Source organism: Perna viridis, chromosome 3 (genome assembly GCF_037379345.1).
Source record: "Perna viridis isolate PV_CMFRI_1.1 ecotype Kerala chromosome 3, ASM3737934v1, whole genome shotgun sequence".
Classification (NCBI taxonomy): domain Eukaryota; kingdom Metazoa; phylum Mollusca; class Bivalvia; order Mytilida; family Mytilidae; genus Perna; species Perna viridis.
Genome location: NC_142447.1, coordinates 48,067,253 through 48,081,219, shown reverse-complemented (window position 1 = coordinate 48,081,219; position 13,967 = coordinate 48,067,253). Strand labels below are relative to the sequence as shown.

General features: G+C 32.9%; 1 protein-coding gene across 3 annotated transcripts in view; it reads left to right on the top strand.

Annotated features, from left to right (window-relative positions):
* LOC148622662 (uncharacterized) overlaps nt 1–13,967 on the top strand; it is a 47,685-nt gene that overhangs the window by 7,578 nt on the left and 26,140 nt on the right. The window contains exon 4 of one of the 3 annotated variants that reach the window (XM_088572677.1): nt 6,281–6,364. The exons of 1 other annotated variant lie outside the window; for it this stretch is intronic. In XM_088572677.1, the coding sequence (XP_088428803.1) occupies nt 6,281–6,364 (84 nt within the window). Of the gene's footprint in view, nt 1–6,280; nt 6,365–12,834; nt 12,886–13,967 lie in introns of all 3 variants that reach the window. One more of the 3 variants, XM_088572678.1, reaches the window with a different exon arrangement.

Below are 13,967 nucleotides of genomic sequence, written 5' to 3'. Positions count from 1 at the left end.
ATTAGATTTTCTAATCTACACAGCTATTTTCAGATCATCTATATTTTTCTTTGTTTATCTATGTGGTACATCACATTGTTTCAACCAAAACATTGTATTGATGTCCTGTATCATACTTCAGCAGTATTCAGCAGCATTCCGATGTCACATTACATGTTGATAAAACCAGTTGTATATGTACATGTAACTAATGTTTGTACAGGCTGAATATTACAATATTGGTCTGGAAGGGTCTCCCTATATATAGTATTATCAAATGTTATTAGAAAGATACTTGTCTTGATGAAATCGTCATTTTAATCAAGGTGAGGAGATTATTTACATATTTTTTGGGCCAGTTTGAGAAGTTCTTTCAGTGGACTAAACTGGCTGCTAACATTTTTGGATTTGATATATTTAATATTCAATCCGTTACATTTCAGTACATTTATCACAATGATAGATAACCCATCAGGATTTACATGTAAATATGTATGTGACCGTCGAGTATAGGAATCAGGTTATTTTTCTTGAAACAATGTATACAAAGATCTTTAATGTTTCAACAGTTTAGAATGAAATAAGTCATCACAATGTGATCATTACATTTAGGAATTAAATATTAATTTTTGTCAATTTGTTTTTTATAATCCTATAAGCCATGTTGGAGTTGTTGTCCTTTTTCGACATATTATCCCTATGTCTAAAGTTATTTCTTTCAAAAATCTTCTCTGAAACTAACAGACCAATAAGAAACATACTTAGTATTCTAGGATTTTTCAAAATTCTAGGTTTCCACAGGAAAACTCTAAATGAAAATTAACTTCCCAAATTAAAGTCTGCTTTCCATAGGTGTTTACCCTCCCACTTTTTATGGGAGTCTCCCTTATTTTGACCTTTTGACCTGCAAAAAAGTCTCATGTGTGGGAGGCATCAATCTCCCAGTTTCAAGATTTCCTCCTGTAAGACCTCCTGTAATTGAATTTATCAATTTTTCTCTACCATCTTTGTTTATGTCAACAACCGTGTGGGTCGTAAAAGCACTTTATTGACAAAACGCTTGGAACAGCTGATCGTTCCAAGCTGATCGACATACAAGTCTCACTAGAATTGTCTTTGTTCACATCGACAGGTAGTATGATTTATAATTTCGGACGAATAGTTATGTCAAGATTTTATGAACTTTGTGGCCAAACATAACTTGCCGTTCCGTGTGGCTGATCATTTTACTGATTTTGGAAAAAAAATCCCTGACAGTAAAATTGCAGCGAAATTTTAATGTTAAAGGACTAAATGCACCCAAATCATAAACCAGGTTATCATTTTAAGTCTTGAGGCTACAAACGTATAGTAATTGAAAACTGTAAACAGAAACCGTTCGGTATTTTATGTGGTAAAAGCAATCGTAGGGGTGCCAAACAGTTCTTTGCTACTCTTGTTTGCATTTTTAAAGATGGAAGCAGGTCCATCAAAACCAGATTCATTGACATGACAGTGATGAACATTAGAACAGGGCAAAATCTATTTTATGCCATACCCAGCATCTTTTCTGTTAATACATGTATAGTTCATTTTGTTGATTCATTTGTATATATCATGTATTTATGGCTTCGAAAAAAAAAATTTTTAAATCCTCTGTTTTATTCAATTTATAACATAACAAAATATGTCGATAATGTCATCACGTAAAATCTCCTGCAATTTTATGATGGATTATAGGAGATCTCCCACAATTAAGTTTGACTAGGTTAACAGTTATGCTGCTTTCCGAACTTTACTAATCCTTTCAAGAATTGAAATTTTCTACTTGCCAAATGAAAAATGGAGAATAAAAAAACGCTTTCCTTCATCATAATTGCACTTGCCTCGGGTGACGGGAAAGTGGAATCCTAGAACACTGAGTATGAATATTACTAAGGGTATTCTGCATAGATCTGATGTAGTGATTTTTTATCCATGGAAAAACATGGCCACTGATACAAAAAATAGAACAAAAAGGTCAGTCATAAGTTCTTTTCATATATCTCCAAAATCCATTCTTTCAATTGACAAAATGATTCTTATTATAAGGCCTACAAAAAATGCATTGTATCAAAGTTGTCAGACTACTCCCTGTTAGAGTTATTGACCTTGGTAGGTGAAAATGGTGTTCTTTTAGTTTTCAGCCAATATTTTGAAAACTATGATAGATAGAAAAAGTCTTGCAATTGTTGAAATGATCCTTATGATAAGGCCTACAAAAGTGCAGGGGTCCAAGTTGATGGACGACTCCTCATTAGAGTTATTGTTCTTGAAAGGCAAAAAAAATGATGTTTTTAGCAGTTTTCAGCCAATATAAAAAACTATAATAAATAGAAAGAAACTTTCAATTGATGAAATTATCATCATGATACATCCAAGTTAGTCCTACCGAAGTATTTTGAGTCAAAATTGTTGGACAACTCCTTGTTAGAATTATTGCCCTTTAAAGACAAAAATTAACTGGTGAGCCATTCAGGCTCCTGGGAGCCTGTTGTTTACAGAACCCATTAATAGAGATATATTTAGTTGAAAATATTTCATTCACATTTTTAGCTGCTCATAAAATGGTTAAATAACATGTGCACAAACACATAAACATTTGTAATGATAGCACTGACAATGTTGTAAAGTTTAACATACATTTGTAACGATTTTTCAATTAGCAATGAAATGTTGAGGTACATGCACATGGTACATGTATAAGACCTAGATAATTTGCTTACCAAGGATGTAGAAAATGTAGTACATAATGTACTTTTTCCCTAGTTTAATTTCATCACTTTGTGGGAACAAATTTATCAAAAGTAGTATTCTGCTAAGTAATCAAATGCTGTTGAATGTGATTAAAGAAAATTTATCTCTCTAAATGCAACTTTATTTACTCCCCAAAGCTACAGGCTTTTTTAATTTGATCTTATTTAGTGTTCTAGGGATGAATACCTTCTTTAGCTTTGACCTAGTTGTTTAATTTATTGGTATTTTGTTTCCTTATTTTCTGAAGTCAGTAGGACATCCAGTATAAACAAAGACCATATCCTTTGTATAAGATATCAATAAATCTTATTTAAGTGTCAAGTTTATAGTTATCTCATATATTTTGAAATGAACTATGTATCTAATACAATTATTTCATACTAATATTACCTCAAGATGATAAACAGTCATTCTTTGAATCTATTTCTCACTTGTGATCCAAAATTGTCATTTTATCTTTCTGATTTCTTGTAGTATTGGATAAAAGTTATAGGAATTAATACTTCTATGGCAACTTTTCTCTGATGGTGTTAATGAGAGTAAGTCTGATTCTTTTTAAATCAGATTAAAAATTAGAACTAAATTATCATTGATATCCATTATTGGTAACAGGAGAAATGACTGTCTGACTGAGACTGTCTATGTTTATCAGGTCAGCAAAGTATATATCAGTGGCAGATCCAAGGTGGGGCCCCAGGGGGCCTGGACCCCCCCCCCCTCTTAGAAAAAAAATTGTTGAAAAATTGTGTGTGTTAAATCATGGAAAACACTCACTTTTGTCCTCATGATGATCCTGTCAAGCATTTTTTTTGGGCCCCTTACCTGGATCCACCACTGTATATCATGTTGTTCAGTGGGAAAATCTTAATGACTGTCCTACTTCATCATGCAGCTAGCTAAGATCCAGATTTCTGAGAAATGCAGCCTACAGATGTAGACTGTCTTCATTAAATCTATCCCAATTCATTCTAATTGAAAGATGCAATAGACTTTGCTTTCTGCCTCTGCAATTGACCAAAGTAGAAAGACTTATAATCAGCATTACTTCTCCTTTTGGTAGGCTTTACATTGTATGGTGTAATAGTACATCCATTTCTGCATTTGGAGATTGAATGTAATTCAAGAGTTTGCCAACAATTCATATAATATTTTGCACCTCACTAAACTTACAAGTAGCTCACAGTTTTATTACCTTTAAGTCAATATAAAAGTCATTTTTTCTACAACCAACATTATGAACTTGTTAAATAATACTTACATATACATGTAAATGTTTGATACATATCAATCTCTTTTGTATTATACCAGACATGACATTCTGTAAAAAAGGGATGGTTCTTCTTACCTGTTATGATGTTGGAGTCGTCAGTTGCTCATTTATTCTTGGTTCCTTTTTATTTAGAGTTGTGTTCTTTGTTAGTTGTTTCAGTTTTGTTTTCTTTTTTATTGTCTTCCCGCACCAACCATGGTTACCCCTGATTTTTACCTTTTTAGCAAAGAAAAACTTGAACTGTGTTGGCTGTCAAATACTTCACCTCCTCCTTCCAGTAACACATCATATTTATTAAGTTGTGTGTGTGTGTGTTTTTTTTTTTAATGTACATGTAGTGTACCTTAATGATTGTATCTAGAGGAAAAATATACTCTAAATAGGTCTTTTTAGAATAAACAACAAATTACACACTTTTTTCTGGATGTCAAAGAAGCTGAGGACCACCGCTGGTGACTCACACAATATGTTTTACACAATCAGATGTACATTTCTTTACCACCTAACATGGTTCTCTCAGGTAATAATTTATTACCTGACAAGTTTTCATACCATAAACATATTTAGTTTAAGTAGTCCATTACATACATATCAACAAGGTTAACATTTTGCAGTGAAGACAATTATACCACACTTGCCCTTTACATAACATTTTTATGTTCAGCTTCATGTAATGATATAGAAGTTAGTAAACCTTGACAAATGTTTTGGCCCATTGATTAAGGGATATTGTAGGATGAGTACAATGATTTACTTGCAATATAAAACGGTTAGCCCAATGGTAAGCCCATTGTAATTTTTCTGCTAGAGTACAAGTTGAGTAGCCCATTGTGGTATCTCCACCAGTGTAGAATTTGAATAACTCTATTGTAGTTTTTCCACAAGTATATAATTTGAAATGTAGTATCTACTGAAATGTATATACTGAAATGTATATTCCAATAGACCATTGTAGTTTTTTCACTAGTGAATAAGTTGAGTAGCCCCACTGTAGTTTTTTCACTAGTGAATAAGTTGAGTAGCCCCACTGTAGTTTTTTCACTAGTGAATAAGTTGAGTAGCCCCTCTGTAGTTTTTTCACTAGTGAATAAGTTGAGTAGCCCCACTGTAGTTTTTCCACAAGTATATAATTTGAAATCTAGTATCATTACTAGTGTATAATTCCAATAGACCCGTTGTAGTTTTTCCACAAGTATACAGTTTAAATTTCCCATTGAAGCACATTTTATTTATTTCCACTAGTGTATAATTTTAATAGCCCTGTTGTAGTTTTTTCCACAATTGTATAATTTGAAAAGCTCCATAGGTGTATAATCTTGCAGTTCCTATGGTCAATAGGAAGTTAGTTGAAAATGAAGTTACATGTAAATGTGTAAATTTCCCAAATAACCTTAAAAGAACTACATGTATTTACATGAAGGAAATACTTGCCACATATATTGATAACTTATTAGTCTATTGAATCAAGACATCTTTTGACCAATACTAGCTTATAAAGGATTATTTTGCATGTACTCTATGAAGACTCCTTGTTTAGAGTTATTGCCATTGAAAGCAAAAAATGACAGTTAAAAATGGGCAGAAAAAAAACTTTCTGTTGATAAAATGATCCTTATGATAAGGCCTACAAAAGACTGCTCGGGTTGAAGTTATTGGACGACTCCTTGCTAGAATTATTGCCCTTGAAGGCGAAACCTAACTTTTTTGCAATTTTTGGCCAGTATGATAAACATGATAGATAAAAAAAATAACTTTTAATTGATTACACGATTCTTATGAAAAGGTCATCAAAGTTGTAGGATGACTCCTTATTAAGAGTTATTGGCCTTGAAGGGCAATTCAGGCTCCTGGAAGTCTGTTGTTTAGTGATGTAGAGACAACACAGTGTATTGCTGACAGGCCTCAGTTTATTGGTTCCAAGACACAAATGTTAAGTAGATCTCAAGTTTATGTAATTGTAAGAATTTTACCTTTGATCTGATGCTAGTAATCTCTGTATGTAAGCTGTACATATATCTATTAGTATAACAAATACCACTCACTCTATTGTTAGTTATCTACCATACATGTATCTTTCTCTTTTGTAACAGTATTAAGTCTTTTTTTAGTTCTTGTATCCTGGTTCTATAATATTTTATTAAAAATATTCTTTGCTTCTATAACTTAAATAATCTTTTTTGTTTACTGATTTGTTGTTTGCATGTCTTTTTATTTATGCTTGCTTATTGTGTGTGCTTTTGTTTGATTGTATTTCAGTTTCCTGACCGCAGTCCCAGCCCTAGCACTGCCTCGTTAGCTTCAAGGTCAACAACAAATAGCTGGCGTACTAGAACACAATCGGTAATATAGGTTGCTGTCACTAATTGTCTACATGTATATTTGAATAATTCAGATACAGGCACATTTTGTCATTTTCTTCTTCACTACATTTATATATGCTCTAACTTACATCAGAAAACAAAGCTATGAATACTACAATAACAAAAGATTTGTCCTCTCTATCTGTCATTAGGTCCGTTATTCATATCACATACAAACACTACATGTAGTTCTCATTCTCTTTTCAATAGATAATGATGAAATTTGATTTAAATATAAGGAATCATGTAGATTTGTACTTGAAGTAGGATAATTAGTATGGTTCCAAAGGGCTTTTGGGCTGTGCGTATTACATGCCTTGAGGACTTTATTGAACTGAAATATAGAGTGTTGACATTGGAAGAAAATCCAATTAAAGTATTTCTGTGTTCAGAGTCTTGAAGGTTACAATAGCGCAATTATGTCTCCTAGGTATTCAGCCAGATCTTTATCCCAACATGCAGCCCAGTGGAAAATACAGAAACATTCATGATTGGTGAATTATAAAAAAACAGATATTTTCATGAAAAAATTGCACAAGTAGTAAGGAACGTAAAGTATCGAATTTGAAAGCTAGCAGCACATATGTGTATTTTATGGAGCACTTAAGGCTTAGGGTGGCTACTGAAAAAATGTTTGAAAAAGTGTCCCCCTTTTTGCACATCAATTTATGGGCAGAAACGCTGCATGACATGGTGGTTTTTATTTCAAAATTTAAAAGCTATATGGGTGTATTTAAGCAATATTGCGTTAGATTAGAGAAATTTCACCTGGATCTATTTTTAGATTTAAGTGGAAGTGAGAACCCCCCATATGGAAATTGCATTGTGAATAATTGCGTTCTTGTATCCTGAAGAACTATGTAATGGTCAGATAATTGGAAGGGGAAATAATCCAACTCAGAAAATTTAAAACTGTTTCTACATGTACATTGTAGGTGAATACATTCAATAGATTTTGAGATAAATTCATATGAAAATGCAGCAGCGAATGTGCATTGTAGATGGTCATAAAATGATTAATTTGGGATGTTTCAAAAGGAAGATTATGGAGAGTTAGGGATTATTGCAAGTAGAAGGGTTTATTTTAACTACTGTGGTCTTGCTCTGGTATTCCTGCTACAGTGCACTACCTAAGTGTCAGATCTATCTATAATGTTGGCAGATATCTAATACTGTGGTAATATCTCTGTACACCTGTTATAATGATCCTTTTTAATTTTGTGGTTCACTAACAGCTGGAGGCAATTGGCAAGGATCAAATCTCACCTATTTTTTAAATGCTGCTAAGATATGTTGGTTTATACTGTAGAGGACGTAAAAAGTATCCTGAAGAAAGGATGTAAGGATTATTTAGTTAATGTTGTCCAGTTTGAAATAGGGCTTATATTAAGATGGAATTTTGGTAATTTTTATTTTTAACATTTTTTGTTTTAAAACTTCGAAGAAAATTCACTGTTTTTTGCGTGTTTATCAAAGGTAGATATGTTTTTATTCTCTCATGCTCTATTAAATGCTAAGTCTTGAAACTGGGAGCAACTGGGAGCCAATTATTGGCTGCTGGAATCCATCATCTAGCTGAAATGATGTTGTCATTCTGGGGATGTTTTGTCTTAATTTAATTAGGTAGGTTATCAATCAAGAAGTTATTGGTAGAAATTTTGGTGTTCACCAAGGGGAATGCAGTCCTCAGGGAGTTGATATTGATATTAGTACATTTTTATGTTCTCTGAAATTGATTTTGTTCTACACATATAAGGAATAAATATAAACTTAGAAGCTGCTTCAATGTTTAGGTATACAACATGTTAAATGTACTTTTAGAAGAGATTTGTGATACTTCAGCCTCTACAAATGTAGCTTGTTTATTGAGGGGCTAAAGTTTATGGTAGCTTCAGGTGCTCTTATGTCTAAATCAGGAATCTACTAAACCAAAGGTACCTGCAATGCAAAAAATTAATGAAACCCCTGCATTTCATATGTGTTATTCTTAGGCTTTACAAACAATTGTCAGACTAGGATTGATTTTTTTTTGGGGGGTGGGGGAGAGGGCAAGACTTGAATATTTTATAAATTATGGGCAAAATAGGGGCAAGAAACATGATTTTTTCTATGTCTAGACAATAACTTGACTATTGGTGAACATATCTCTTTGAAATTACGTAAAAAGGTGCCATGCTACAAAAGCAAGACTGTAATTAATTTTGTGTGCAAAGACTGTAATCTTTTTTGAAATAGGGGCAAAAAAGATTAAAGTCTTTGCACACAAAATTAATTACAGTCTTGCTTTTGTAGCATGGCTGGAAACAAGCATTTTCTGTATATGTGGACAATAACTTGAGTAAAAGGGAGTGGATTTCATATGAATTTTTCTACAATGTGCCTTACAACAAAATGCAGACTAGGTTTGATTTTTGGGCTGTGAGCCAAGTAAGAATAAGGGGCCACAAAGAGACCAAAAAGAAATATTTTTTTCAATTTCTGGATATTAACTTGGGTGAAAGGGAATGGATAACTTTGAAATTGTACCACAAGTTGCCATATCCTCAAAAGAAAGTTTTTATTAATTTCTGAGGTTTTGTCTAGAACCATTTAGGAATATAGGGCCAGAAAGTGATCACTTTGATTCTGGTCAAATCTTATCATGTGTCATATATCAAGTTGTAATCAAAATTCAAAGCTGTATCAAGTTACTTGCCCCAACTGTTCAGGGTTCACCTCTGTAGTTGTATCAAGCTGGGCCCTGGAAACATTTTATTTATAATTAAATATTTCGACTTTATAAGTTATTATATAACACACAAGGATGTCCTGATAATTTTCCCAAGGTGTTTTATTGTTATATACTGGTTTTACTGATGATCTATTTTCTGTAATAATTCACTTCTTTATTGGTGGATTAGGTACTAGTGTGTTTAGTACCTTTATGTACATGATACTACCATAACTAGCTTATGCTTGGATTGATATCCTATTGGTTTCACATCCTCAAGTGAAAGTGTAAACTCTTTAAGCATACATAATTTTTACAAATTTACTTTTTAGTAATAACACAAGCTTGCTGGAAATTTTAAAAACAATAAATGCATGATATTTTGATGTGTTGAGTAGTTGATGTGAAATATTACCAAAAAACTAATACAAATAACTACCAGTGCTTATTTAAATATCTATCTGAATAAAAGTTCATGTTGTAGAATTTTAAACAAGTTTGTATTATATTATAAGGAGGATGTTAGTGATTAAAGGGTAATTTTCTGGCAGCTGTGACTAAGTCTTTCTGCATTATTATGCAGATGCACATCAACAAAATGACTCACTCAAATTTGTCATATGTTACCATTGCTACATACTATCTGATATCAGAGTTTTTTTTTGTCTGGGTCAAACTTTTGGACATTATAAAAGTCAGGATCTGATTTTTGGTTTCACAAGGTCCTAAACCTTGTATTTATGTTATGGTTTATGGCTGTGACAGCTATTTACTCTTTAATTGATGATATGTTATACAAAAGTCATCAAAAAATTCCTATAAAAATAGAAAATGAGCTTGAGCTCATAAATGTAATATATAACTCAGAGCACTGTTAACCAGTACACATGTGTTCGTGATGAACAAAGCTTGAGCTCATAAATATAAAATATAACTCAGAGCACTGTTAACCAGTACACATACATGTTCGTGATGAACAAAGCTTGAGCTCATAAATGTAATATAGAACTCAGAGCACTGTTAACCAGTACACATACGTGTTCGTGATGAACAAAGCTTGAGCTCATAAATGTAATATATAACTCAGAGCACTGTTAACCAGTACACATACGTGTTCGTGATGAACAAAGCTTGAGCTCATAAATGTAATATATAACTCAGAGCACTGTTAACCAGTACACATACGTGTTCGTGATGAACAAAGCTTGAGCTCATAAATGTAATATATAACTCAGAGCACTGTTAACCAGTACACATACGTGTTCGTGATGAACAAAGCTTGAGCTCATAAATGTAATATAGAACTCAGAGCACTGTTAACCAGTACACATACGTGTTCGTGATGAACAAAACTTGAGCTCATAAATGTAAAATATAACTTGGAGCACTTTTAACCAGTGCACATACGTGTTCGTGATGAACAAAGCTTGATTATCTGGCAACAATAACTTGCATGAAGTTTTAGTGTAAAAATGAGAAAACTCTGCTACCTTTATAGAGAGGTACATGTATGAGTTTCCACTGGAAAAGTATTCATAGTTTCAAAACAACTCATAATAGAAAGCCCAATTTTCCTGGATTGGCTGTCAAAACAGTTATTTTTTCTGTATGTAAGCCAAATGCAAGCTGTTTGTCTCAGGTTTTGGTTTTCAGTTCATTTGACAGAAGTGTGTGTGTATACTATTGTTTCTATGTCCATTTGTATGCCTACACATTTTATAACAACTTAGAAATCCTATATTAGATTTCAGTAATAATTGGTGCAATGTTTTTCATCATGAAAGACAGCTCCCTTTCATTTTTTATTGCTTTTCAACATTTCTATTCTGAGTTGTCGGACTTAAAGCAGTAAAGATGTTTGGAGGGGTGTATCCTATGACTTAGGGCAGCTTTTCATGTTCCTACTAAGAAAAAAAATAACACTTGACCATGCGGTGTGGTAAACATCATTATTTATTTCATTCTTCAGTCCTAATGTGTCAGTGCCTATTGGCTATTATTGTCACTTTAGCATATATATGTATGTATTTAAAATGCATTGTCTAACTTCAATTTGGGTTTTTATCAAGATCCTTGACTATCCTTTAAGGTACTGCATGGTCAGCTGTGGAACAAGTTCCATTTGTGGTTTTAAGATGTAAGTTCTCTTGATCAAAGATGGCCTCAGTTGAAAGATGCTGTGACTGGTTCCTTGTATAGTTGTTATAGGTTTAACAATTGATGTGATTGGTCATTTTGGTTCATATTACTGATAAGTTTTGGGTCCTTCTTATTCATTAGTAATGATCTTAAATAACATGGTCAGTGATAGACATGTTTCTATCACAGCATGTCTGTTCAGTTATTATGACTGCTACATGACTAAATCTAAGTGGGCATGTTCTCTGTATGTAACGGTATCGCATTGCATATCCCTGAGCTGGTGTATGTCAAAACATGGATGCTAAAAAAATATAGTGCATTTTCTTTTTGCCTCTCTACAAACTAATGTTTTGTTAAAAGATATGAACAATGACTTATAAAATAGAGCAAACATAACACTATAAGATGACAAACTTTTTATTAAGAAAATCTAACATTATAACATAAAAATGTTCCACTGAAAAGGTTGGTTTGATGAATGCAAAAGGAAAGTGAAAGTAGAGAAAATGACTATTTATAGTTCAAGGCTAATTTTCTGTCCAATCTTTAATTTTCATGGACTCGCCCTACTTTTTTTGATGGAAATAATTTTTTTACATGTCCTTAGAAATGCTACATAAGTGAAAGTTTTATTGAATCAATTTACATATATGAAAGAAATCCTAAAAATATGCAATTCACTATAGAAGTCTATGGGAATATTAATATGATACTGAGACCTGTAGTTCTCCCATTATGTATGATTGTGTTCTGTACTATGTTACCTATGACAACCATTGGCCTGGTATTTTGGCTGTTAGATAAGTATCATCACTGCTGGAGATAATCCAGTTAGCTGATTAAAGATCATTAATAATCACAATGAAATCAATGTCCCCAAGGAATATTAAATCCAATACCAGATTCCAGACCTGCTATAGGTATGTGGGTGCTGTTCATGTATTATTCAGTAGATTAAGTAGAATTGTCTGTTGTCCTGAGAATGACCTGTCTCCTAGAGATCAATACACATGGTCATGTCACAAGTTATGACCTGGTGTTGCTGATTCACCCATCAGTGTGGAACATAACCATACAATCATATTTTCTCCTGTTGTCTGTACTGTGACCTGACCTTACTTAGTTTCTATTTGACCTAATGTGATAAACAGGAGAAGTAAAATAAATTTCCTGTGAAGTTTACAAGCTGTTGTTGGTTTTTCATTGAACAAATCTATGAGTTCTATTTATAGATTTTTATGGATTATGATTGTTATAAGGCAATACACAGAGAGGTTCAATATTCTTGTCACATTTAAGACCAAATACTTTTCCTCATTTAAAGTTCTGTCATTAGTGACTTAATGTTGTTCAAAATATTTTAACCAAACCACTGAAAATACTGAGTACAGTCTTCTAGACTGATAATGATAACACATGTACATGTATATTTATTTTTTTCTACACCCTCAAGATATTGTTTGTGAATTCTTGTGTTAAAATGCTTAGTACCTGTTCATTTACTTGTGTGTACATTTAAAAGAAAATAAAAGCTATGCTTTCTAAATGGTTTTGCTTCTAATTACTTTGCTATTCTAACATTTGCTGGTTTTATTTAGTGTTCCCTAACTGGAATGTGTATGCCCACTTGGTTTACTGGGAGCCAGCAGGTTGGTTATATTGTTGTTTGTCTGTCTGTCTGTGTTGTAAATAAATCTGTTGTACATATGTTTATTATTTTCATCTCACATATACATGTAGATGGAACTTCACTGCATTTGTTTTGTCCCCTCCTATGACATGAAAGGTTGGAATTTCATTCCATTGCACCAAGTCAGAAAATAGTGTGTCAGACAACCTCTAGCATTACTGGAGTATTGTTTAGTCCATTTATTTACCTGTTAATTGAATTGATCCTCTTTCTCTGATAGAACTGAATAACATCAGTAGTGGTATGTTGCTTTATATTGAAGGCATGTATTACATTTTATAAATACATGCTCTTTGGGTGATGTTGAACTAGTTCCTGTAATACGATGAGTTGTCTATCACAGGGAACAGAAATTCAATTTATATGAGACAAGACTGAGAATGATTTTTGAGGAAAAATGTAACAAAAGGGCACCATTAAGCCTTCTTATCTGGAGGATATACGATTTCCCCCAGACTAATTTTTGCTGGTATACCAATATATGTTGTTAAACTCCCCACTTGAAAAGCCGAAGGTATATACATGTGGTGATCATAGTCTGTCTGTTCATCAGTCCATTCTTCAATTCCCAATTCTAATCTGCCAACTCATGTGAAACCGCTGAATGGAATTAAAAGCAACTTTCACAGATTCTTTCCATTGTTCACCTCCTATTTGTTTTTCATCTGAAAATTTTTTTGAGTTTCCTGATGCAAAATAAGGACTTTGTCATTTGTAGACCAATAGGAGACCTTCTTCTTAGTCGAAGCTCCTCTGAAACTGCAGAATGAAATTTACTTTCACAGATTCTTTAAAATTTGATGTCATTGTGCACCTCCTACTTTATTTTGTTTCCCATCAAAATATTGTTTGGGCTTTCTTTATGCAAAATATATACTTTGTCATTTGTAGACCAAGGGGAGACTGTCTTCTAATCTGCAGCTCCTCTGAAACCACTGAATGGAATTTGATGAAACTTACACATTCTTTATTACTTGATGCCATTGTGCACCTCCTATTTTGTTTATCCTGTGAATGCTTAAATCGTTTCTCAGAAAGGGA